The following is a 25,367-nucleotide window of genomic DNA, read 5'->3' on the forward strand; positions in this document are numbered from 1 at the left end:
GTGGGATTGATGCCAACTGCCTCAAAGGAGAAGGTGGCATGCTCCCTTCTTAAAGAGGCCATTTTTGGATCCAACTGTGCTCGTTAACTTTTATCTAGCCTTTGAGAAGATGATTAATGCACAGCTTAAGAAATTGCATTATCTAGACCTATTCCAGTTAGGTCAGTCATTTGTGGATCACAACTGGAGGGTTCAAAATCGGGGTGGTGCATCTTACCTTTTTAATCTCTTGATGGCTTTCAAAATCATTGACCACAGTATTCTTCTAGACTTGCTGCAGGGATGCTACTTTGAAGTAGTTCTCCTTCCTCTATGGCTAGTTCTTGTTAATTTTGATAAGGGAGAGAGGTTGATCCGCACTCTCCTCTAATGTGGAGTACCTGATAGTTTGACCCTCTCTTCATTTGTCTTTAACATATATATGAGACTGTTGGATATGTTAACTATAGCATGGGATGTGGTTTCATTAGTATACAGTATACATTTCCATACCAGCTGGCCTTTGCATGAGAAGCGCAGCAGAAGAGCAGCATTCTTGCAAGCATGCACGCACCAGCACTTGAACTTTTGGGTTTCCATCATGCGCATGCGTGACTGCCAGTTGTTTGTTGGGTGCAGGCTGGGAACCAGAAGTTTGGGTGCCGATGCGCTACTCTTACGGGTTTCAGCGTTCCCACACACATGAAGGCCAGCAAAGTCAGTTCAAACAGAGAAATAGACAAACCTCAGTTCTGGAAAGGCAGTCTTGTGAACATGTGAACATTGTCTGCAACAACCAAACCACTCCCCTTTCCTCCTAATTATTCCCCAGCCAGGGAGGGCCAGTCAGCTTCCACATTTGTTTTGCTTCCCAAGCTAGCTCATTGTCCTCTGTTGTTGTCCTCTCCTATCTGCTCAGTGCATACACACATCTGGAACAGGCCCCTGCTGTTCCTCCTCCTCACTCATCTCTGACTCCAAAGGCAGATGTCTCTCTCTGGCTGGGAAATGCCAGACAGCCTTGGCTTTATCTCTGTGTCTGACGCTGAGCATCCATCAGAGACTTCCCCAGGCTCCAGAACCAGCCCAAGTTCTTCCCCAACCTCCTCATCGTCCAGGTCTGCTGCCAGCTCCACTGGCAGCTGGTGGGCCACAACAGATGGATGGATAGATGGGTGGAAAGATAGATAGAAAGATACTATAAATATGGATAGACAGGAGAGAGAGAGAGAGAGAGAGAGAGAGGGAGGGAGGGAGGGAGGGAGGGAGGGAAGGAGGGAGGGAGGGAGGGAGGGGGGAGAGATGATAGACAGATAATGGAGATACATAAACAGTTCACCATGTTGAAACACTATGTACCTAAGTAAAAGAGGAAAAAAATGTTCAGATAGACTACTCACAATTTCATTTCAGTCCTAACCTTCCAATTACTTGATAGCCAGAAACATAAATCTTTGTTCCTGTGATAACTATAACAAATTTAAATTGATAGTTAACAAGCAAAATGTCAGAGTGAATGGATTATAGCATCTATTGGAAGAAAAAAAAGTGTGACAAGCCTTCTTCCATAACTCCTGTTTGTAATTAATGTTAACAGCTAATATGAATTTTAGAAAATCTTAATTTACTACTGATCAAACTCTATGCTGTGTAAAATAACTTCTCTTCATGCCCCAATTAAATTTTTGGCATACAGAATGATGATAATGATTTTACAAACAAATTATTTAACCTACATAATTGAAGATCTTCTTCAAAATTCTGTCAATAATATATTCCATAATTCTTTCATGTGCATGCCACTTAGTATAATTTCTTATAAATATAATCTACAATCCACAGTACATTTACTCTACATCAGGGCTATTTACACCAATGTTACTAGTTTATATTGTGTGCGTTGTAAATAAGGTAGTTGGGTTCTACCTTGTCATTATCTGCCTACTTATTAAAGAATAGCCTCTAGCTCACTTTCTATTTCTGCACGTACAGCATAGTCACGTGCACATAACGTGACAGTTTCTGATTTAAAAAACAAAGGAGAGATGCAATTAATTTCTCTAAATTCAAAAGAATAAAAGGAAAATGGAAAAATGCCCAGAAAATTCTCAGTGAATATTCATGTAAGTGTATATATATTTGACAATATAAAAATCCTAGTTCCTTTAATTTTGTAATTGGTATAGCAAGGATGGAGGCAACATCAATGACAAAAAATTAAAAAGTATTGTTCTCTCATATGTTCCAATGCTGATTTATTTAAAACCAAAAAGAGAGGAGGGGTAAATGTAATCTTCTTACATACAGTTTTTTAAGTTTGGGGAAAACACTTTTGTCATTGTCATAAATTTCCAGAAAAAGCAGAAGGCCATCTAGCTTCCAGGGTCGCCATCTCATGACAGTTACTCATTGAAAGATAATCAAACAGGATTGTTCTTCCACTGCATAAATCTAATTACTTCTGAAACCACCAGCATTCAATTTTGGAAATCTTCTGAATGAAGATGGCTGGAACCCCAAGGTGGTCCTTCAACAAAATAATGTTTCTTAAAAGTGTGATGAATAATGAGGTGGCAATGAATTGTTGCACTTTTCATATGTGGTTGATGGAGAGGTCTGATTCCCTAATCCTCACAATCTCGCTAGAATTTTAAACTAATCCAGACAAGCCATTAATCAAATGTTGCAAATCTATTATCTATGATTGATTTTTGCAACCTCTATTACAATTCTTTAAAAAGTTTTGAAAAGAATGAAAGTGATTGCAAACTATCCATATAAAGAAAACAGCTTCACAAATTATTTTTATTACCAGAAACAAAAAAAATTATTTGCACACACTTAAAAAAAAAATCAATTCTTGGTTTAACACAATAGTGATAAGTGCAATAATTATTTTCTAGAATGCTCTAAAGTGAAAAAAAATTCTTACCAAACTCTCTTAAATATATTACTACAGCACAACTAAATTGCTTGCTTAAAAAGTGATTCATATTAACTCTCGGATCTGCTTATATTTATTTTAGTACTATAATATTTTGATTTATGATAAAAAATAGAAGTCTATATTATTTTAGAACAAATTGTATACATAAAACAAGTAGTGTACATTCAACTTACTAAATATGCTGAATTAGAAAAAATGTATAATGCCTTATAAACCCATAACTAAACCTTATGGTTATGTTTTTAATAATGATGGAAGCAAGAATTAGATTATTTATGAACATTATTTAGCTATATATACCTTCTCAGCTCTTAAACTTTAGCACATATCATTATCAAAGCAAAAAAGAAAGATATTCATAATATTTAGAGAAAATCCCAATATTTACAGAATGATAAAAACAGCTCATGAAAATCGAGCATTTTCAAGGCCGAGTACATGACATCAAACTGTAGGGGTGTACTTTTTATTTTTGCAACTGAATAGGGGTACCTCCATAGTTATATTCTTCTAGTCGCATTGTATGAATAATTTATTTTCCCATGCTTAAAAAAAATAAGCTAAATTTGTTTTTTCCTTAGCTTTGTTAGCTCAGTGGATAATACTCTTCAAATTAAAATCATAGAAAACCATAGAGTATATATTTTATCTAATAACTTTTATCATATTTTTTCAATTTATAAAATAAAAATAAAAATAGGAAATTAAGGGAAAGAAAAAGAGAGAAGAAAAGAAAATATGAGGTACAAGGGAAGAAAGAAAAATGTGGTGATTTCAACTCTTTTTAACATAGTACAGGATAACAAAGTTACAGTCTCAACATTCTACTTTTACACATTAATATATAACTAGCAATTTCTTCCGTTAACAAATCTATCTAAATGGCAAGACCAAAGTCAAAATTTTGGTTTTTTTAATCAAAAGCACAAAATCCAAAAGTGATAACAAAATAAAAACATAATTAAATATATTCTCCTCTTTGAATAAAACAATCAATTTAAGCATTTCTGCTTTATCTTCCTTGCTGTAGAAATATGCATTTCTATTTGCACTTAATACTCTTTATAAACTATCACCATTTATATTAACAAAATTCACTGTAGTCTTTCAGATTCTTTAACCCTAAAGGGAAAAATACTTTTTTCATCCATTTTAAAACACTGAACTTTAAAAAATATCTAAAATGAAAACATTCTAATACATCATTTTTTAACTTTGTTTTAACATACATATTTTAAAATTCACTTTTAGAGCAATAAAATTCCAATTAATTCCAATTAACTCATTAAATTTAGATCACTCCCTATTCCTATTTTTCTATTTACATTTTTACATGCTTTCGAATTGCTAGGTTGGCAGAAGCTGGAACAAGTAATGGGAGCTCACTCCATTACGTGGCACTAAGAATTCGAATTACCAAACTGCCAACCTTTCTGATCAACAAGCTCAGCGTCTTAGCCACTGAGCCACCACATATCTATATGTGACTAAAGAGAGCCTCTTTTAACTTAATGAAGATTAATAGTCCTTAAAAATGATTAAGAAATAAAAAGCATAACTTACTGTCCATTTGAAAAATAAATTCCAAAATGGCTGCTTCTTCAACAATGAACCATTGCACACATCGCAGTTGTCAGCATGCAGGCTACTTCGAAGTGCAGCTCCTGAAGCTACTTGCAGAGCTTTGTTATATGGAAGGAACTTGTGGGATAATTCTAGGACTTTTTCCAACCCAGGAGAGTTATATAAATTAAAGGAATGCCAATTCCTTATGGTAGTAAGTTGAAAAGTTTTCCAGGGAAAAACCCTCCAGGGAGCCTTCCTTGGGCATGTCATCAGTTGGCCATTTTTTCACTCTGAGTGTAACCATAGACTAGATCCAGGTGAGTAGGCATTTTTGTAACATGATGAACCCATCAGTTCATTACAATAAGCACAAATTCCCTTTGCATCCAATAGCAAACATGCCAAATTATAGCATGATACTGTATTTTGTGGTTTTAGTTTTTTAGGGAAGGAGGATGGAAAAAGTTGACAGCAGATTAAAATCATATCTGCTGCCATTTATTTATATGATAAGGTCTGGAAAAAAGACATCTACCCCTTTACATCTAACCAAAAAGTCCCTTTCTAAAAGTGATAGGTGAAGCCAGACATTAGATCAACTCCAACACATCTGGTACAGTTATTTCCTAGATACTGTTGATTCAGACTGGAGGTTCCTCCTATTCTCTTCTTTCTAATTCTGGCAGTGGTCTTATAAGAAAAATACAGAAATATATAGAGACCAGGTATTTTCATGACTGAAATCAATAAGTTGTGTTACCACTATAGAGACTTTGAAACAACAAACAACAAATACAAGCAGAAATACAGAATGCCTTTTTCTTAGATCACACACTCAAGTACATAGAGACATTGAAACTTAAAAAAAACTCTTTATGTTCTATTGTTATCTATTTTCCAACAGGAAATAATAGAAAGGTAAGGTGATTCCATAAGTGACTTCAACAAGTTTTCAAAATAGAAACAATTTTTTCAAAGAAATATTTTTGTTTACTCTTGTTAAACATAAGGGTAACAAGTCAAGGTACAGAACACCACAGAGCAGTCTAAATATCTACTGCATCTATTAACTACTAACAGCAGGAAAGCACTTAGAATTCTAGCAAGAAGTGTAAACAAACACCCAGCATACAGTGTATCCCATGATTAAATAAAGCAAGGAAATAAAGCTGAATGACCACCCTACTGTACAATGGCATTATAAATCTACAAACTATTATCATGCAACTGCTTTGTAATATTAAAGCTTCATCATATCAAATGTGTGTTTGTATTCTCTTATAGCACAATCTGGTAAGCATAGAGGAACAACTGAAAAAAAATAACAAAAAGAGAAATATACTGAATAGAAGTACACTAAAAGGGGAAAAGAAAAAAAATTATTGGACTTTTGAAAAGAAAAATGGTGTTTCATGTCTAGCATAAAATGCAAAATTGTTATATTATTTATAGCTCTTTGATTATTGGCTACATATAGATCTCTTCTTCTGGTTATTCTTTAGTTTTTCCACTCAAATATCATCCTCTAGTAACCACCCTGTCCAGATGGTCTCAGGTATCATCTGCTCCAGTTAGGTTGAAGATGGCAAGGAGGAGGAGGAGGAAGAGGAGGAGGAAAAATATTTTGGGATGTAAGATTCTCAGCTCTTACAATAGCTTATGATTTTTACAATCTTATAAGATTTTATGATTCTCAAAATATTTTCTTCACCTTTAAAATTTTGTATTGATTGACTTAGGATGCTCTGCAAATACTATTTGGATATCAAAACTGATGTAATATGTACAGTAACATACTTTTCTTCATTTTCTTATCTTCTGAATTCCTGACCAGCCTCTTTTTCAGAGATATTTGTTTAAGTGATTTATAAGGTCTTTATCATTTTTCCTTAACCCTTTCAATCTATCTGTATATTGGTTCAAACCAATTCAACAGTTGGTTCTAGTTCTTCAAGTGGGCCAAGTCAGAAACAAACCCCAAAATTACTGTTAAAACTCTACTGTTGTAGAATTATAGTAACAGAATATTGAAAATGTAATTTTCCATTCTCTCTTCTTCTTCTAAAGAGAATCAAGGTGAAACTATTTGATTTTTTCTCACCTCTTCTTTTCCAGAATTATTGTTTACTTAACCACTTTTTCAGTTCTTCGACAAGATTAACTCCATAATTCTTTACAATCACAATCTGTTTTTTAAAATTTATTTATTTATTGATATATTTATTAGTTTAGTTAAATATATTTACCATGGAGATACTTTCGGTGGCTTACAATGGTAAAGCGGAAGAAAATGATTAAACAGAATGTAAACATAACAATAGCAAAACAATTAAAAAATAAACAAGAAAAGTATAATAATATGAATTTAAATATGGGTAGAGGGGGAGCAGAAAGCACAGAGGTGTTTGGGGTCAGCTAATGATAAAATGCCGCACGCTGGAGATACACCCCTATTAGGTCCCCAGGCCAAGCAGCAGAGCCAATCTTCAGGCCCTTGAGGAAAGATAGAAGGGTGGATCAAGCTTCATCCTGGGGGCAGGATGTGCCAGAGGGCTGGTAATACAGCAGATACTCTTCCTTGGAACATTCACACAATCAGAGCTTTGCTGTTTACACAGCTAATTCAACAATGTCAATGTATAATATTGATTATATTTGATTTTTATATTATATTTTGATATTGATTTACTTCAATTTGAATAATAATTGTTGATATACATATTTACTTATTTTTTTCTACTTTACAATCCTTTTTATAATACACTTTTTCAATGATACAGATGAAATTTACAGACATAGTTATGGTTTTGTGGATTACATAAATCCATTTAAAATTCAGAATAACCATACTAAGATTGCATGGAAGTATTCTAAGAATACCACAAAAATGTAAATATGACCCACATTTTAAAATGACTTACATTTAACAATTAAGAAGACTGAAAACAATTAGACTTTTAGGGATAATGTACAATATTTAATACTTTAGCATGTCTCATGCTACAGCATAAAGCAATTCATTAATTAGCAGTAGTACTATGAGTCACTGATCTAATGAAATACATTAATTGTCATCCTATGTTCATACTTTTCCTCCCATGAAAACAACAGATGTGCTTGGATGAGGACAATTTTTTGCATTTAATACATGAGTATGGAGCATTATGTCTTTAATTTTGGATAGAAAATTGTCTTGCCCCAGCTCTTGTAAATATTTAAAACATTTAAAGCAAAGGAAGATTTTATTGTAAATAATATAGTAGGAATAAACAATTTCCATCAGTTTAAGTACTATGCAAAGCTTTTTGTAGCATATGAAGAGCCACCTTCCAGGACTGTGGGGTGGGAATTGTTTTCAGAGTATACTTTAGGTAGCTTAAAGAGTGTGGATGACTTAGAACAAGCAGTCAATCATTTATCACTTGAACTGCACCTAAATGTCCAACAAAATGAAAAACAGCTAAATTTAGCTTTGGCATCTAGAAGACACAGAAGGAATCTGAACTTTCTGTATCTCTGTAATGTAGTATGATTTGATGGGATTGGACTATAATAGTTACATTTTTCTATTATGTCTAATAACTGATGATAATATTATCCATTAGGGTTGACTCACAATTAAAGATATATTTATTAAATCTTGTCAGTCTGATGATATCAGCAAAGGGGATATGTGATGAAAAATGGATCTTTTCTTTGAATAGCAATGCTAATGTAGCACACTTTGTGGTAAATCTGTCCATTTGGATAATGCAATCTGTGAAGCAGAACATCCAAATGAGCTTTGAAGCAAAGCATTCTGGGCAGCTCTTTTACCTATGTAGGAACTGAACCTCTTCTTGCAACTTCATTCTACTAAGGTTGACATATCTTAGAGTTTCACACTCACATCAGTGTGAAGATTCCTAGGTGATTCCACCTGCATAAGGTCCATTCCTGCTAATATTTATATTTAGAGTAGGCTAAAATATCCACATTTTGTAGCATGGCTTTATTATCTATTGGTATAAAGAGCCACTGCCTTTTCAAATGTCATTTAACTGCAATCTCTATTCCTATTCATTGCCTTTGCTGGCTGCATTTCCAGGACTACACTTTCCCCAGTCTTGAATTAATATGTAAAGAATTGGTCATTTAACTCTGTAGCATGCATCCAGAAACTATATTGCTCTAAAAAGGCAGGAAGAGTTTGCAGCATATGGGTAAATAAAATTGCATCTATGAACCCCATTCAGCATACAAATGATACAGTATACCATGCTGTATTTAGTGGATCCTAGATTTATGCCACTGGGTACAGTAATATGTGAGGCCCTAAGCAAACCTAAATTTGATGATAGTTTAATTATTACTAAATTTAACAATTTGGCAATCAATTATAGTTCATTGCAGAGTCAGCCAGATATTCAGACTGGCTTTGGCATTTTTATCTATCGAGTTCTTCCCAAGGACCTGGAATAGACAGAATTTGATATCTGATTGTGTGATGAACCAAAATAATGAGGCAGCATATTATCCCACCATGCTACACTGGAGAAAATATTACATTACATTAGAACTATAACATATTCCATATGCGTTGTGAGTAAAGAAGACAGCCTGGTTGTATTAGATTTCCATTTTACTCAGAAAAATTACTCTGGGAATATTAGCAAAACTATGGTCTCTCCATCACCCACTTTTGCTGGGACTTCAAGGATACGTGAGCCCGCTTTAACCCAGTTCTAGTAACTCTTACATTATTTTAAGCACAATTAATGCAAATATTAAGGAAATATTATTACAATGTGTTCTTGTTTATTCCTAAAGAACATGAGTTCTTTACTAATTCTCAGTGATAATGTCAGGCTCTACATGAAGTTTTGTTTCCTCATGATTCATAATTGCAGTAACACCATTGGAGTAAGGAAGAACAGCAAGGCTGAAGCCAGGGCTTCCATAGGATATGTCCCAGTGAAAATTGATTGGGAACAGGAAGTATTGACTTGGTGTGGTTGTCCACTGCATGGTGAATAGCTTGAAGAATTTCATGGAAGTGGCTCTCTGTTTCTGGTGTCAGTGGATTGTTTTCTTCTGGGTCCTTGGAAAGATCAAAAAGTAGTGGTGGATCATGATATGTGACAAACTGCCCATGGCAGAAGCACACATGATAATCGTGGCAGCCATTAGATTCTTTGGGACTGAAATTTGGAGTGAAGTAAAATATCTTCCAAATAGAGTTACCTATAAAAATGGAGGAGGAAGACAAAGTTGAAGATATGTTATGAAGATATCCCATAATTGTGATAATCAGATTCCAAATACACTCATCTTCTAAGGGTATAAAGTCATTGTTTTTTACAATAGACTAGGAGTAATATATTTAAAATTCTGCATACAAAAGACAAATTCCAGATATTTGAAATATAATTCCACAATCCATCAGTACTTTAAACCTTAGTTTTCTCAAGAATGTGATTCAACATTATAACACCTTATTTAAAAAGAAACTGTTTGACAATAGCACATGTACTAATGTTCCATTATACCTAACACATGATAAGAACAGTTTGATATTAGTTAGCCTTGTGCCTTAACTTATACCAAAATGGCCTTTTTATCCTTATAATACAATTTCATATATTTATTTCCATTAAACAACTTTTTTCTAGGAATAATGACCCCCTGGTGTTTAGAACCATGACAACGAACAAAGGCTAATTTTTCACAAACATCTATAGTTGCTTTTACTGATTGGCATTATATTAGATTTATTGTAATTTATTGTGTATTTCCTACTGTTGTAATAGTTTGACAAATCTTGATTATCATTATGCAAGCCATTATCTTCATCTTCGTATTTCATCTGCATATATTGTTTGTTATTTCTGTTCCATGAGTTCCGCAGATTCAGTAGATTGTATTATTAATTGTAAAATTAAACATTAAAGGAATTAAAATGAGCCTTGATACATTCCACTTCTCCATTTGATCACAAAGAAGATAACCCCACCAGTAATTACCCTTGCAGCAGAATTAAAATAATAAATTTTATGCAAGAAATTTGTACAGGAAGGCATTTTTCTTTATAACTGTATTCTGAAAACTTTATATGAAAACCTTTTTTCTTCATCTAATGATCTATTTATAAAACATCTATTTCATTTTTTTATTGACATATCATGCAAATATATCTACCAAAAAACCTCTAATATTATTGAAGGGTTGACATCTTTTCAAAAAGGCAGACTATGCTGGATAAATTATTGAAGGGAAGCCAGTTTGTAGCCTTCATGTCAAAGTGACTGTTACAATCAACATCAATAAAACAGTAGCTCACACAATCCATAGGGTCCTTTCTGCTTTAATATAAATACAATACATGGTGAAGGTATTTCTTTTCAAAATATTTTTTATATGTCTAACAAAGTAGAGACAAGCCTTCCTTTCAATTTTTACATAATTCCACATTTGTTCTAAAAATTATGGTGCAGCTAAATCCTTTGAATGGACAACTGCAATTTTGGGAGATTTATTCCATTTAAAAAGGTATTCATCTGAACTAGAAGTCTCTTCCAACTCTGTTATTCTATTCAATGGTATAGCTGTGTTCACAAAATATGATTTTGTAAAACTCCATACATTGGGAATTAATATCATTATAGTTCCTATATGTTATCCCAAATACTTTCCAAAAGTAGGCATTATCTTTCTACTGTTTCTGGCAAGAATTTAGTGGTTTACCAGATTCTCCTACCTATTCTCAATAGTTTTGTTTAATACACTTGAATGAATATTTAGTAATGAAAGCATGCTATTGATTAAATTACAAATTAAGCCACCTTAAAATGTCATATACTTTAAAAATATGATTTCTGATGTCTTTAAATTCTTTTCTAACTTTAGACAATGTCGTTCAATTTTTCTCCTAGAGGCACAGGCTGTGGTCTTTTCTCTTATACCCGTTTCAAATGAATAAATTTTCTTTTTATTTGGGTGAAGATACATTTATCTTTCTTTTATACATATATTTTTTCTTTCATAGTTCATCTAAACAATGTGACTCTGGGGAATATACAACACAAAAAATAATAATCAACAACAAAAATTTCATACCCCCCCAAACCATGTAATTTTAAAACATGTACAATATAAAAACATTAAATACAAAAATGACTGGAATATCATTACAGACTTTTTGAATAAAACAAAAAAATGAGCTTATGATTTATCTCAATGATGATTGGACCGTATAGAAACAATAGAGTTATGTTGTAACCATAGAGTAAGAAATACAATTACAAAACAATCAAAAGGAGCTGTCACTCAATTGGCCCCGAATGCCTGGCGATCCCAAAAGTACAACCCTCCTCCCCAAAACGGAATGGGACTGTTCACCTCGTACCCTTCGCTGCCCCTTGTTCGCCCCCAGGGTTCTGCCCCCAGCCATTAACCTCTACCATTTCTCCTCCACTGAAACGACCCTAGCTGTTCGCCCTGGGCAATGGGACCCAGCCTCTTCAGTCCCAGACCCTTCATCACGGGCCATTTGGCAAAATACTGCTCACCCCAGCCTTTTGGGCTCAGGAGACAGTTGGCCGCCAGCCAATCAGAGGAAGAGAAGGAAGAAAGAGAGAGGGAGGGAGGGAGAAAGTGTTCCATGTCAAGTTTCCTCTCTGGGGCTACTCTTCGCCCTTCCCCCCTTCCCCTTTGTGTCACAATTGCTGCACACATATTCACGTGTCTTCTCTTAAAGGGGCAGCCTTCTTTGTACTGAGAGGGCAAATACACACACACACACACACCTAAAATCAATGTAGCAATATAAGAAAGCATTTATAAGAAAAAGAAAGGCTCACATTTGGTGGAAAGAAACCCCAGTGCTACAGTAATTATTCCTCAAATCTTTGGGAATATGTTATCATCTACATAACATGTGTAGCTGGCATTGTGGTTGGAAGAAAGTTCTTCTTCACCATGGTTCTGTGGTAAGGTTCCCCAACATGTTTCAACCATAGGTATACTTCACATTAATTGGTATTCTACTATATTGAGAAAGTGGTTGTGTTAAAGTATCAAATTTAAATATTAATATCCCGGTTATGTCCCCATGGAATTGATGGAATGTTCCTTATATTAGTTTTACTTACCATTTCCATCTTCGGGAAGCAAGTGAATTTGCCAGTTTGTATGTGGAAAGGGGACCACCAGGACATCTCACAGATAGAAAAACAGGCTAATTTGGAAAGCACAGCAGTTATGCTGTTGGTATGTGGAAAGGGGACCACCAGGACATCTCACAGATAGAAAAACAGGCTAATTTGGAAAACACAACAGAATTCTGTACAAACTGTAGTTTCTGGATGGTGTCAAGAGCAGTGCCCTGGAGTGATCTAAAATTAAGAGCTGTTGAAAACATTTTACTAAATACAAACAGCAGCAGGAACAACAGTAGCATTATTTATCCTGCATGTTCCACCTTAAATGTCTTAATTCAGATATAATTAAAAAATTATCTTTTATCTTTTTCAAAAAATATCATTATATTTTTCTCAGGGTTTCTTCTTTATCTTCATCTTCAATTAATTCTCATAACAATATCAGAAACTCAAATGAACATGTAAAGTTAAAACCACTCTTCGTATATCTACCATTTGATTTGATTGCAGTAAAAATCCCCACTTCATGAGGAGCTGTAATTAATTTCTTACTTAAAGCCAGGCTTCCCACTTCTTCCACAGTAATTGAAGCTCAGGGTGGTAGGGTAGCTTTTCAGAAGTTGGCTGATCCAGCAGAGAAGAAGAAGGCTACTTCTTGTTTTATAGGAATATTATCTTCCCAAAAGTGGCATAAACATATAATTAGTACCTAACCAGATCTCTTCCTTAACAGTCCAAAGTACTATTTCCACATCTCTCAGAAAACCAATTTTGTAATAGAAGATCCCCATTTTACTAGGTGTCTTGGTAGCTCTACTCTTGATACTATTCAATCTCCCATCATAAAGGATATTTCCCTGCCACTTTAATGAACCACATTCTATTTATACATGATCCAAGCTTTGGAAAGCTATTCAGTAAATAGTAAACAATTGGTTTTAGAATTTATTTTTTGGTTGCATGACTTAACATTAAATAATTTTTGAAGTTTTGTTGCTGAGCTAGCTACAGATTAGAGAACAACACATAACTTCTGAATTGTAGTTTATATCACTGAAGATACAGAAGATCTCTGGAACTAAAACTCCTGGTTAGACAATGAAGTGCATTTTAAAATTCTAAGGGGCATTAACTTTAACTAAAGTTATCAGTATTCAGAGGTCTTGTGTGCTGTTAGACCAAAAAGGCTATTACCAACATTCTATATTGTTTTACCATTCTGAAGGAGTTCCCCAGGCTATTGAGCACAACGATTAGCCATATAAAAAGCTAAGTGCTCTCTATATCAAAGATTTGCTAGAAAAGTAGCAGGTCAGATAATGACCTTGATGCTGTGGTGAAGGGAAACCTGGGAGCCACTGAATGTTTAAGTTTCTTGGCATTTATATAATCGATCATGCTAGCTGGCAGTATCAAGAATATACTATTCAACATCTCAAGGGCAACATATTAAGTTTGGCTAGTATCTTTATTTATAATTGAACTGCACAATTTAATCTATAAAATCAGACACCACCAGCCCTCGGTTATTTTAGAAATTGATTCCTCTAAATTGTTTCTTCCCATCTTCTATAATTATTAGTGGAGAGTATGTACAGTCCTGGTCCTATGAAAAGAAGGGAAACATGGGCCCAAAGGCAGTCCTTCTTGAACATTTAGAGCATTTCTTGACCCAGAAATGCAGTTGGCCCCTTTGCTACTGCTTTCAAGAGCTCCATCAAAATCAAACTCCAGGTTGTAGGAAGAGTTTTGCCTGCAATTCTCTATTTTAACCACTGTACCACCAGGGCTCATAAGTTTATTTTAGTGGTGTTACTGAGATGCATTTTTTAGTTTTGGAGCCAGTGATAAATATTTTCCCCTAAATATACAAATAAATCATATCAAAGAAAAGATGAGATATTAAATCTCACCCATGGATCCATCCAAGAAAAAAGCAAGGTACCTAACTATCTTAGTTTCAGTTTCCTTAATATCCCACTTCTCTATTTCTTTCTGTCCCAGCCTGATTCAGAATTCTCCTTTTTAGAAAGTGAAGCGACCCACTTGCTTCATACAAAATGGATCTAGAAAAAATGGGAGAGGCTGAGTAACCATTTACTGCAACATATAACATGTACTGTATTTTCTAAACTGTTTTAACTATACGGCTAAACATTAAGAAAGATATTGTGGTAGATTTGGGACAAACTGGCTTATAAGATGTGTAGTAAGACTACCTTCTTCAACTTCTGATTTTTTCTTCTTTAGACTTCATTCACAAAATTTAGACAATTATGAAGATGATGTGTTTAAAGATAGTAAAAAAGAAAAATGCAATCTAATTTTTTATCTGTGAATTCAGGAGAAGCAAACTAAGATTTATAGGGGTAGGTCTGAGAGGGGGAATAAAGCTTTGGCTCCTTGGTTGTGTTATAATCCATCATTGTGTTATTGCAAGCTACTGGTACAAAGTTTGACAACAGCATAGAAACTTAATGGCTGCATTTCTAATCATTGAAGAAAAGTAAAATGCATTAGTGGAATGACCAATATAATATGCTGTCAGACACAAAGAGCTGTCAGAGTTGTAATCTATAAATTTGATAAACTGTTATAAGACTGGTCATTAAAGTGGAGACTGCTCTCTCTAGATAGCCCAGCTGGTATATAATTTCATTATTTAAGAAGATCACTGTAAGGATTGAATTAATCTTCCAGCAATTAATAATCCTTTTGTTCTGGTAAATTCTTGTAAGAGTGAAGCTTTATTAGATACCAGAACAGTTAAATGCCATTCTTTAATAAAATCTTAAATCATCAAGGAAGAATAAGGTTATTTTAATAGTATTTGCAATATGATGGTCTGCAATAAAAAGAAAACCCCCTCTACTTTCTTTTGAAAAAGGCAAAAAGATTCCCAAACATATTCAGTAATGGCCCTAAAACCAGACATAGGGTCAATGTCCAGATATTCCTATCAAAGAGTCACAAAATTAGCCCTTTCTCTTAAAGAATGGTATGCTGGGATATGGAAGTGGTGATTGATATGCAGCTGGAAATGAGGAAAAAGACTCTTTTCCAACTATTGGTGGATAGTAAGAAGGGGCACTGGGACTGATGGCAACTTGTAGAGTAGCAGGTAGAGGTTAGCTGATAGCAGGGAAGAGCACTGACTGAACATTTTTATGTGGTTTCTGAACAACTTTATGATATCTCTTCTGTCAGTGCAAAACACATTGAGGTTTTATTGTTCCCAATCAAACTGAAGGCAATAATGATGTTCCAAAGAGCAGAATCCAACAGAAATGAACAGGTATCTCAATCCAACAGACATTTGTTCAGATAATGCTTGAAGTAACACAGATGTAGGATCAGGCAGGCCTTATTGTCTTCTTGAATGAACAAGCCAACTAATCTACTGTAGAATCAGAGGTGGGTTCCTACTGGTTCGGACCGGTTCGGCCTAACCGGTAGTAGTATGCTGGCCTGGGTCGCAGAACCAGTAGTGACTGCTGGCTGGCCATGCCCCCGAACCAGTCCGCCTGGTGAGACACTCGTCCTGCCTTGCCTTCACCACATGTATCCTCTGCTTCCTCCTGTCTACATACAGGTAAGCATTGAGGCAAGGATAGCAGCGGGGCCAGCGGCGGGGCATCAGGGAACTCCCAGGGAGTTTTCCCACATAGCTTTGGCCAGGATACAGCCTGATGGGGAGGGGCAGTGGCCCAACAAGCTTTGCAGTCACCTCGCTGTGAAGCTTGTCAGGCCACCACCAGGCTAGTGTCTCCCAAAGCCACCAGCATTGCAGGAGTAGCTGTTGCTACTGGCTGCACCAGGCACCCAGGAAAACTCCCCAGCATGGTGCAATTCCAGGATGGTGGAGAGCTCTGGCATGCTCTGCTGCTACTGCTGCTGCTGCTACTAGCTGTGCTGGGTGCTCAGGAAAATTGCCCAGCATGGCACAGTTCTGGGGCAGTGGAGAGCCCTACCCTGTTGTTCTCAGCCTGCTCGTTTTGTGGAGCGAGCTGGGAAAAGGATAGCAGGAGTTATCAGAGAAGCAGCACGCGAACAGCAATCTTCATTCCTCGGCAAGCTAATGGCATATCATCAGCAAAACAGAATTCAAGACTACCTGGAAAGGAACACCCTCTTTGAGATAAGAGCCCCTCTGAGCCTTCAGCTTGTTTGGCTTGAACCGAGCCAGCAGCTCTTGGATCTTCTTGGCATGAGTGATTGGCCGGGCAAGGGCTGCATGGAAGGAAGGCAAGCATGTTGAGGCCAGCCAGCTGCGGGGAAGGGAGCTAGCAGCCTACTCCCTTCCCCACATCCCTGCCATGCTTGCCTGCCTTCCACACTGCCTTCTCAGCGGTCTCCCATGTCTGCTTGACTTCCGAGGTCGGCGTCCAGCCTGGCCTAGCCAGTGGGTGGGTGGGCAGCCTTTGGTGGAGATGCAGCCACTGCTCTGGGGCTGACAGGGGTGGTGGTGGCAGGGATACTCCAGGAGGGCAGGTGGTACATATGTGCAGTAGCCCCAGGACATCCGCCTGGCGCCTGACATCCCAGAGCACCACCGCCACTGCATACATATATAGTAGATAATGTATCTTTTTGAGTGCCTATACACAACCTATATTATGTAATATGTATGTACACATATGGCATATATACATAGGATTAAATAGTATATTTTGGATGTTCAGAAGTAGTAAATAAATAGACAGAGAAATTATATCTTGTTGAGGCTTTTGAGGCAAGGAGAGGCCAGGCAAGGTGCCCCTTGATGTGAGTGATATCAAGTTGGCCATGCCCACCCAGTCACATGACTAACCAGCTATGCCCACCTAGTCAAATAATCAACAAGCCACACCCACCAAACAAGCCACGCCCACGGAACCAGTAGCAAACATTTTTTGAAACCCACCCCTGTGTAGAATATCTAGCCAGTGCCACATTATGAACAATTGTACTACATATTCCAAATTTCCTCCAAAACAAGACTTTTATTTCCAGGGAGCTTTCTCTAAGGCAAAGTAGAAGCATTAAATATAATAATAAAATATATTTACCTCAGGCCTAGCATATGGACTTCATTGGTAATACAATTGGCATGCATTTTATTGAAAATATAATTTAATTTGTTCAATATGCCACTTTCTTGAGATAGATGGAAGATTACCAGCCATCAAATAAGGCCAAGATGTGTCAAAATGGAAATCATTCTTTTTCAGGACTTAACAAATGCCATGGTTTCTGATAACACAGAGCAGAATCAATAAGCTATTGCCTGACTGTTTTTCATGCCTGTCAAGAAAAACACTCTTCTACAGAAAATAGTGTGAGTAGAAGCCTACATCAGTTGATTAACAGACATTTTTCTTAGTCTAGTTAATAGTATGACAGTATCTGCTTAAACTAGAAGTGCTCTTCTCTCCTTGACAATTATGTACTTTCACACTTAGCAAATAAAATATGCAAAGTATCCCACACGTATTATTTCTCTGACTATACTACAATGGCCTTTAAAATGACAAAAGACATAATGAGGGTAGAGGTTAGCTGCAGTCCTATGTATGTTGAATCCTCCAGCTCTTTAGACAAGAAACAAAATGCTGGGGGACAAATGCAGAACCTTTTGATTTATGCTATCTCCAACTTTTGTTATTGTTAAAGGAGGTGGGAGGCTCATACAGGATAAAGAAAACTTTTAACTGGTATAATTATTTTCTAAATAGTATAAAAAACTTGTCCACAAATTGATCTACTTGCTCTCTAGTTACCCTTTGCCCTCTATGCCATAAAACTGAAATGTTTCACATGGACCTTAAAAAAGTCATATGTTATAGTGGTTAAGGTTTGGACTAGGACCAGGAAGACCAGACCCTCAGCCATGAGAATATTTCATAGGGTATTTGATATGGGCATGAAGGTAGGCCTGAACCTCCCATGAAAAAAAAGAATGCAGTATTGATCAGTAAAACTTAAAATGTTAAAATAAAATTAATTAATCAAATTAAAAGAATCTAATCACTGCAATCTTGGAGCCATGATACTGCAGTACCTTTAAAATACTGGATTAATCAAACTCAAATTTTCTTATCTTATCAAATGATCAGTCTATGCAGACCAAGATGGAGAATATCTGTAACCAAAATGCATTTTTATGATTTATAATCACTGGCAATATTATCTGTGGATGATAAGAACTCAGCTCAGTAACATCTGCTGAACCACAGATTGCCAGTGCCCTTTCAAATGCAAACTTTTTATGATTTAAACTGTTCTTTCTACATTTCTCATCAAAATATATAATGAATAAAATATAACGTGATATACAACATATAAAACCATAAAATTGGAACAAACTGCTATTTTCTTAGTCTGCACTCTTTCTGCACTCTTACAATGCATTTCCTAGCATTCAGTCTAGATGAATAACAGTTTCTAATAAAGCTCAAGTTATTATATTTCATTTGCTTTTATGGTAGAAGATAAAGTAGTACTTGAAGAAAAGAGTTCTTTCATTTCGTTTTAATCTCATAAATGCTTGAAAGAAGCTATCTTGTATCTTCATGAATTCCTTCAGCATTTTAGAAAAAAATAGGCAATATATTGGCTAAAAGCTACTGATTAATGTAAATGAAATCCTATGCATGTCTTTTGAGAATTCTCACTGAGGAAAAATTGGCTTTAGAACTTCAGTTTCTATCTGCTAAGAGTGCCTATATGTGAGGAGTAAAACCAGATATTTTAACCAAAATATGCACTTTCACATAAAGGTGCCAATCACAAACTTTAGACATGTAGTCCAGAATCATCTTGGATAGTGAGAAGGATAGTGTATAAATTTAAATAAATAAATAAATGTAGTAAAAATTCCTGGGAAAGTTTCAATTTTACTTATACTCTCTTGAAATAAATGCATTTGACTTCAAATTAATAATGTCCCAGAACCTCATAGCTTTCAATATTGCATGTGCTGCAACATGATTATGAGATTGTCTCATAATACACACAGAGAGGTACTTAGACACACACACACACACCAATAAATAAATAAATAAATAAATAAATAAATAAATAAATAAATAAATAAATAAATAAATAAATAATATGCATGCACACACATTTACTGTACACACATATACACACATATATAGTACACATAATTTCTAGATTCCTCACTGGCAGGACGATCTTGTTATCAGGTCTACAAGCCTCCTTTCACAGAAGCCTAACCATTACTAGAAGCTGTTCCTGGAAGCTGAGGAAGATCTTTGGGAATTGTAGGTATATGTCATGTATATGAGAATTGTTATAATTGATAACTTATTTTTCCTGATTGGATGCACAAAAATATGATCTTTTATCAATGTTAAAGTTGTGGTGCATTTTTTTTCTTGTTTGCTTCAAAAATGCAATGGCAAAACAATCTAACTTTCTAATCAGTCTTTATATTGTAGAAAGTGCTCAATTTCTGAGGGAGTCAAACTTTTACCACTGCAAAATTTACCGTAGGTAATCGCTTTAAAAAACTTGCAATGTATATAACCACTGCCATTGGCGGTGGTGTTGAGAGCTGGCACAATTTCACCATTAATTGGGTATGTCAGAAGTGTGGAAGATTTCTGAATTCTACCAACATATTACCAAGAGAAGGGGCTCCATACCTTCATCCATTCCCCTCCCCCCAAGTTGGAACTGCAATATATGTAAGTCAAGAATTGTAGATGTTTCTGTAGGAACTAAATAGAGTACTTGGTTTTTGGAACATCCTCTCCTTCTTCTTTTAGTCTGGGAAATACTCAGAATCACAGGATATCTTGGATTCTTCCAAGAGACCACTAAATAATCTAAAACTAAAAAAAAAAAATTTGTATATGTACATATGAATACTATTGTTCCACACCTTTTTCATGGTAAGCTGCATTGTGCATAATGAAGAAAAAAAATAAGAAATAGCAAAACAAATAAAGAATAAAAGCTTTATAAGAAAAAGGAAAGATATATAAATGTAATGTAGACCAAGACTATTCATTATAGTGCAGCTTCTATACTGGTTGTCGTCATCAATCATGCTTGCTTCTATCATCCCCAGCTAATACTTCATATACTACTTTTTTGTTCTTTAAACTCTTATTTCCATCTTTTTGAGGATGTTATCAACTACATCTAACCAAACTTTTTTGGGACTTTCTCTGACCACATCTTAAGACTATTCATTTTAGGTGTCACATTATTTCTTACATAATCACAATTCCCCTAATTCAAAAAAATGTGCATTCAACAAATTTTTCAATGAGCTTTGAAAACTAAATAAATGGTCAGCAGATCTGCTTGACATAAATCCTAACTGGACTTCCCAAATTGCATTTATCTTCCCCTTTCATTCATTTCCAATTAACTCCCCTTATCAATCTTCCTGCAATTTTTGCATTTGCTATCTGGTTCTTTGTACAACATCAATAATCTTTCAACTGTCAGACAGTAATACAGATTTCAAAAACATATTAAACAAGTCTTACATTTAGTCCATTAGCTGTCTGCCATATCCATATCTTAACATTTCTATAATTACCCTATCCACATTTGCAGTCTCCTTTTTGATGTTCTTATGACATTTATGACTTCCTTTTCATCCTATTTTTTTCTGTTATACTATATAGCATCCAACTCCATCATTACTATATCACTAATTTTTTTTAAAAAAATCTCTAAATAATCCTTCCATGTTCCAACATTTTCTTGCTTCAATTTTGTCCCAAATCATTTCTTCTCTTTAATATTTAATTTCATTCATTTTGTTGGAGACTCTTATTTAGCCCTTTCCAAAGATTTTTAATTTTTTTCTGTAGAATCCCTCAACCCTGAACTTTTTTTTAATTGCACACTTTGCAACAAACTTTTTTTATATACATTATACAATAACTTTCTTTTATTCTTTTTGTGGTTAGATTTCTCCTATATTGACTTTTTTCTTTCTTCTTCTTTCATATCACAATTCTACCACGCAGCTTTTTAAATATTTTCCATTGCTACAACTCCATATATTTATCTGGTACCCTATAACAAATCGTTTTATCCCATCCCAAGCAGTTAGTATGTTCTGAAATTATGTATTCAAGTACAACATCAAATACAACAATCTATATGACACCAACTCATATTTTATATACTGTATATATATTAGCCTATTCAATTAAATTGCTTTTTAACTTTCAATTAAAACTGCATCTTTACTTCCCTCCACCTATTCATCAGTTCCATTCCACAAAATCAAGCCACCTTTATTCAGATTTAGTATATCATTCCACTTTTCCTTGTTTCTTGGGCATATAATTATCATTCTTTCATTCATGTTCTTTATCTTGTACTATTCTTATGGTCCAAGTAACAATCTTTTATATGCCATTATTTCAAGAGGAGGCAGTAGATGTGGACAGAAGGCCTTTGCACAACTCTCTCTTGAATGCCAATTGTGCCTTTCCTTAATTGGGACTTCTGTTCTGAGAGAGAGAGCATTTGCTATATACAGGTTCAGCTATTTTTTTCTTTGATTTTTTTTTTAAAATAATATACTTTACACAGTTATGAATTGTGAAGTGATTTTATAAATTCTATAAATATTTTTTGGCAATTTATGGATGTTATACATTGACATCTGTTCCCGTCATGGTTTTGTTTAATTGGGGATTCACTTAATGTATTTTAATAAGATAGACAATGTACAGGCTAGGTTAGGAGATTTAGGTTTGGCTATGCATTCTTTGGCTAAAAAAAGGACAATATTGTTCATTCAGGAAACATTCTGCTATTAGTACACCAATTCCCAGTTTTTCCCTTAGTAGGTTTAAACTATTCCACAAACCTAGTATCTCTTATACAGAGAGCCCAATATACTATTGTTTTATTCTCACCAACTAGAAGGTACAGTTCATTTATGTTGACTACACTTAGAAAAATCTATATACTTCTAAAACTCTTGTTGTCATGATATTTTACTGGGTAAAATGGTGCATCATAGGGCAACAATTTTTGAACCAAAATGCCTCAAATGGGCTAACTCACAGTATGTGTTCAAAATTTAAGACTCATGACATGTAAGGGAAATAAATTTGAGAAAGGTATGGCTGCTTCAGTGTTACTGCTGCTGCTCTGATTCTGCTGCAACTGTGATCTTCATTTTCAATGTTCTAAGATGATTTCCAAGACAAGAGGGAAGGAGGGAGGGAGGGAGGGAAGGAAGGAAGGAAGGAAGGAAGGATTTCCAATGTTTCTTATCAGATTCCCCAAAATAAAGTCAGTGGGGAGGCCAGCAGGAAGCACAAAATCACCCTTGCTCCCACTGTTTTTTTGTCCACCCTTGGTCATACTGGGTTTTTTTCCCTTTAAGTATAGAACTATCAATAAAGGAGAATATTTGTAGCTCAGGATTGAAATGGGAGGGGGACTGTGGCGCTCTCTGAGCTTGGTTGTTTTCTTGCAGATGTTTCATTACCCAAATTAGGTAACATCATCAGCACTGATTATTTTACTTAATTTGGGTCATACAATATCTGCAAGAAAACAACGAAGCTATAGCAATAGCAATAGCAGTTAGATTTATATACCGCTTCATAGGGCTTTCAGCCCTCTCTAAGCGGTTTACAGAGTCAGCATATCACCCCCAACAATCTGGGTCCTCATTTTACCCACCTTGGAAGGATGGAAGGCGGAGTCAACCCTGAGCCGGTGAGATTTGAACAGCCGAACTGCAGCTAACAGTCAGCTGAAGTAGCCTGCAGTGCTGCACTCTAACCACTGCGCCACCTCGGCTCAGAGAGTACTGCGACCCCTTAGTAAAGAAATATCTATGAAACAATGACAGAATGGGATTTGGCTTGTCTAGTGCACATTACATGTTATTTAATCATCAATTATTTTCCAATGAAGATGTGTGTATGAATTATATGAGAATATAGATATTGAATTCTTGTCTTTTTTTAATTGTGACAAATGTATTTAACAATGTGACAGCAAATGCTGATATTTAAATAAAAGTGAATTAGCCTCTTTAAAACATCTGTGTTGATATATTATAATTCAGAGCTGTCAACATTATGCTCTCCTTACAGACATTCCTAATTTAGCTCAGGATGACTTTAATTCAAACAGATGCTAGAAGCAGTTTTTACATATGAAGAAAAAAGAAAACACTTCCCAGCTGTGTTACACTTTTAATCACCAAAATATGCTGTTTTAATCTGGAATGGAGTCAGTGCTGAGTTTAAAATCAGCAATTTAAAAACATCACTGCTAGATAGGTCTTAGCAGAGTTGGGAAATCTTATCTTCCATAAAATCTGCTTAATTCTACTCTTCCTGTACTTAAGATCTTCATCCTTGGATTGTACATACACCTTTCTCTGTTTTCTAATTGCTAATTGCACAGGAATAGTACGATTTGATGAGAGGTGGGTTTCAAATCCTGGCACTACCAGTTCACTCATGCATGTGCAGAAGCATCCAGGTGGGTGGGCGGAGCCTCCCACTGCCGCCACTACCGGTTCAGCCGATCTGGGCCAATCTGGGAGCAATCTGGATTTGATGGGTCATACACCCTATCGATAATTCAAATAATATCCATGAGTTCCATTCTTGGCCTTCTTGTTTATAAAAGGACATAGTTGACACAATGTGGTACTCTTAGTCTATAACTCCAAGCAGCTACAGCTAGTATAATTAAGGTAAAATAAACTGAATTCAGCCATTTCTCTGGAATGTCCACAACAACAGTTTTCATGAACTCTATTTTATTGGGAAAGTATAAGATACACCCAAGAATTAAGTGTATATATCAGTGCCCCTGTCTAGTTCATTATTATGGCAAAGGTGAAACTAGTTTGGGGGGTAGAGTACACTATAAAAATGAAATTTTATACGTTTGGAACTGCTCATTTCCTCCATTTCCAGAAAGAACACAGCCAGCTAACAACTGGATATGTCCCACGATAAGTAATACTACAACTGTTATACCTACTTTGATAAGATGTATCTGCCATAAAATTAAAAAAATCCAAGAGATTTGCTGCAGTGCAAGGGCAAAACTCTGGCTTGGAATATCACTCCAATAATCTTTCTGCATCCTTACCTTGTGCTATTAACATATTACTGGATTTGGTGCACACTTTCTTTGCTATTCTATGTGTGTGTTGGTTTATGAAATGAAATTTCATACACACACATAAACACACACACTTCATGTTATTTCATGTTATTCCCAATGGCTCAGTACTACAGTACTAAGATTAGGATTTATATGCAATTTAATTTAGGTGGATGAGATGGAAGGGGGGGGGGAATCCTTTTTCTGAAAATAAATTAAGAAAATCTGGTTCAGATTTTCAGTAAGATAATCATAACAAATACAGTTGACATTATAGATATGAAATTATCACAGTATTCATTTACCAGATTACAGTAAACACAACTCATACACTTTGATAAATTACATGCTTAAAAGTCCCCTTTTAAATGAAAATTAAGTAAACCTACTCCTTCTTGTTAAATAAACAAACAAACAAACAAACAAACAAACAAATAAATAAATAAATAAATAAATAAATAAATAAATTGATACAGTTGAAGATACTGTATTCTCTTCCAATAGATGTTTTCAACCAGAGGCTGAATAGTCATCTATCAGGGATGGTATAATGAATCCTGCAGTTTTGTAGAGAGTTGGACTTGATGATCTCCCAGGTCCCTTCCAACTCTATG

The 25,367-nt window shown here is 35.3% G+C and overlaps 1 protein-coding gene across 3 annotated transcripts in view; it reads right to left on the reverse strand.

Moving 5' to 3' along the window:
* Nucleotides 1–6,679: 6,679 nt before the first annotated feature.
* STS (steroid sulfatase) overlaps nt 6,680–25,367 on the reverse strand; it is a 145,405-nt gene continuing 126,717 nt past the window's right edge. For all 3 annotated transcript variants that reach the window (XM_032226902.1, XM_032226900.1, XM_032226901.1), the window contains one exon: nt 6,680–9,715. In XM_032226902.1, coding sequence (XP_032082793.1) covers nt 9,363–9,715 — 353 coding nt within the window. In that variant the 3' untranslated portion in view covers nt 6,680–9,362. The remainder of the gene's footprint in view (nt 9,716–25,367) is intronic.

This window comes from Thamnophis elegans, chromosome 11, assembly GCF_009769535.1.
Source record: "Thamnophis elegans isolate rThaEle1 chromosome 11, rThaEle1.pri, whole genome shotgun sequence".
In the NCBI taxonomy this organism is placed as follows: domain Eukaryota; kingdom Metazoa; phylum Chordata; class Lepidosauria; order Squamata; family Colubridae; genus Thamnophis; species Thamnophis elegans.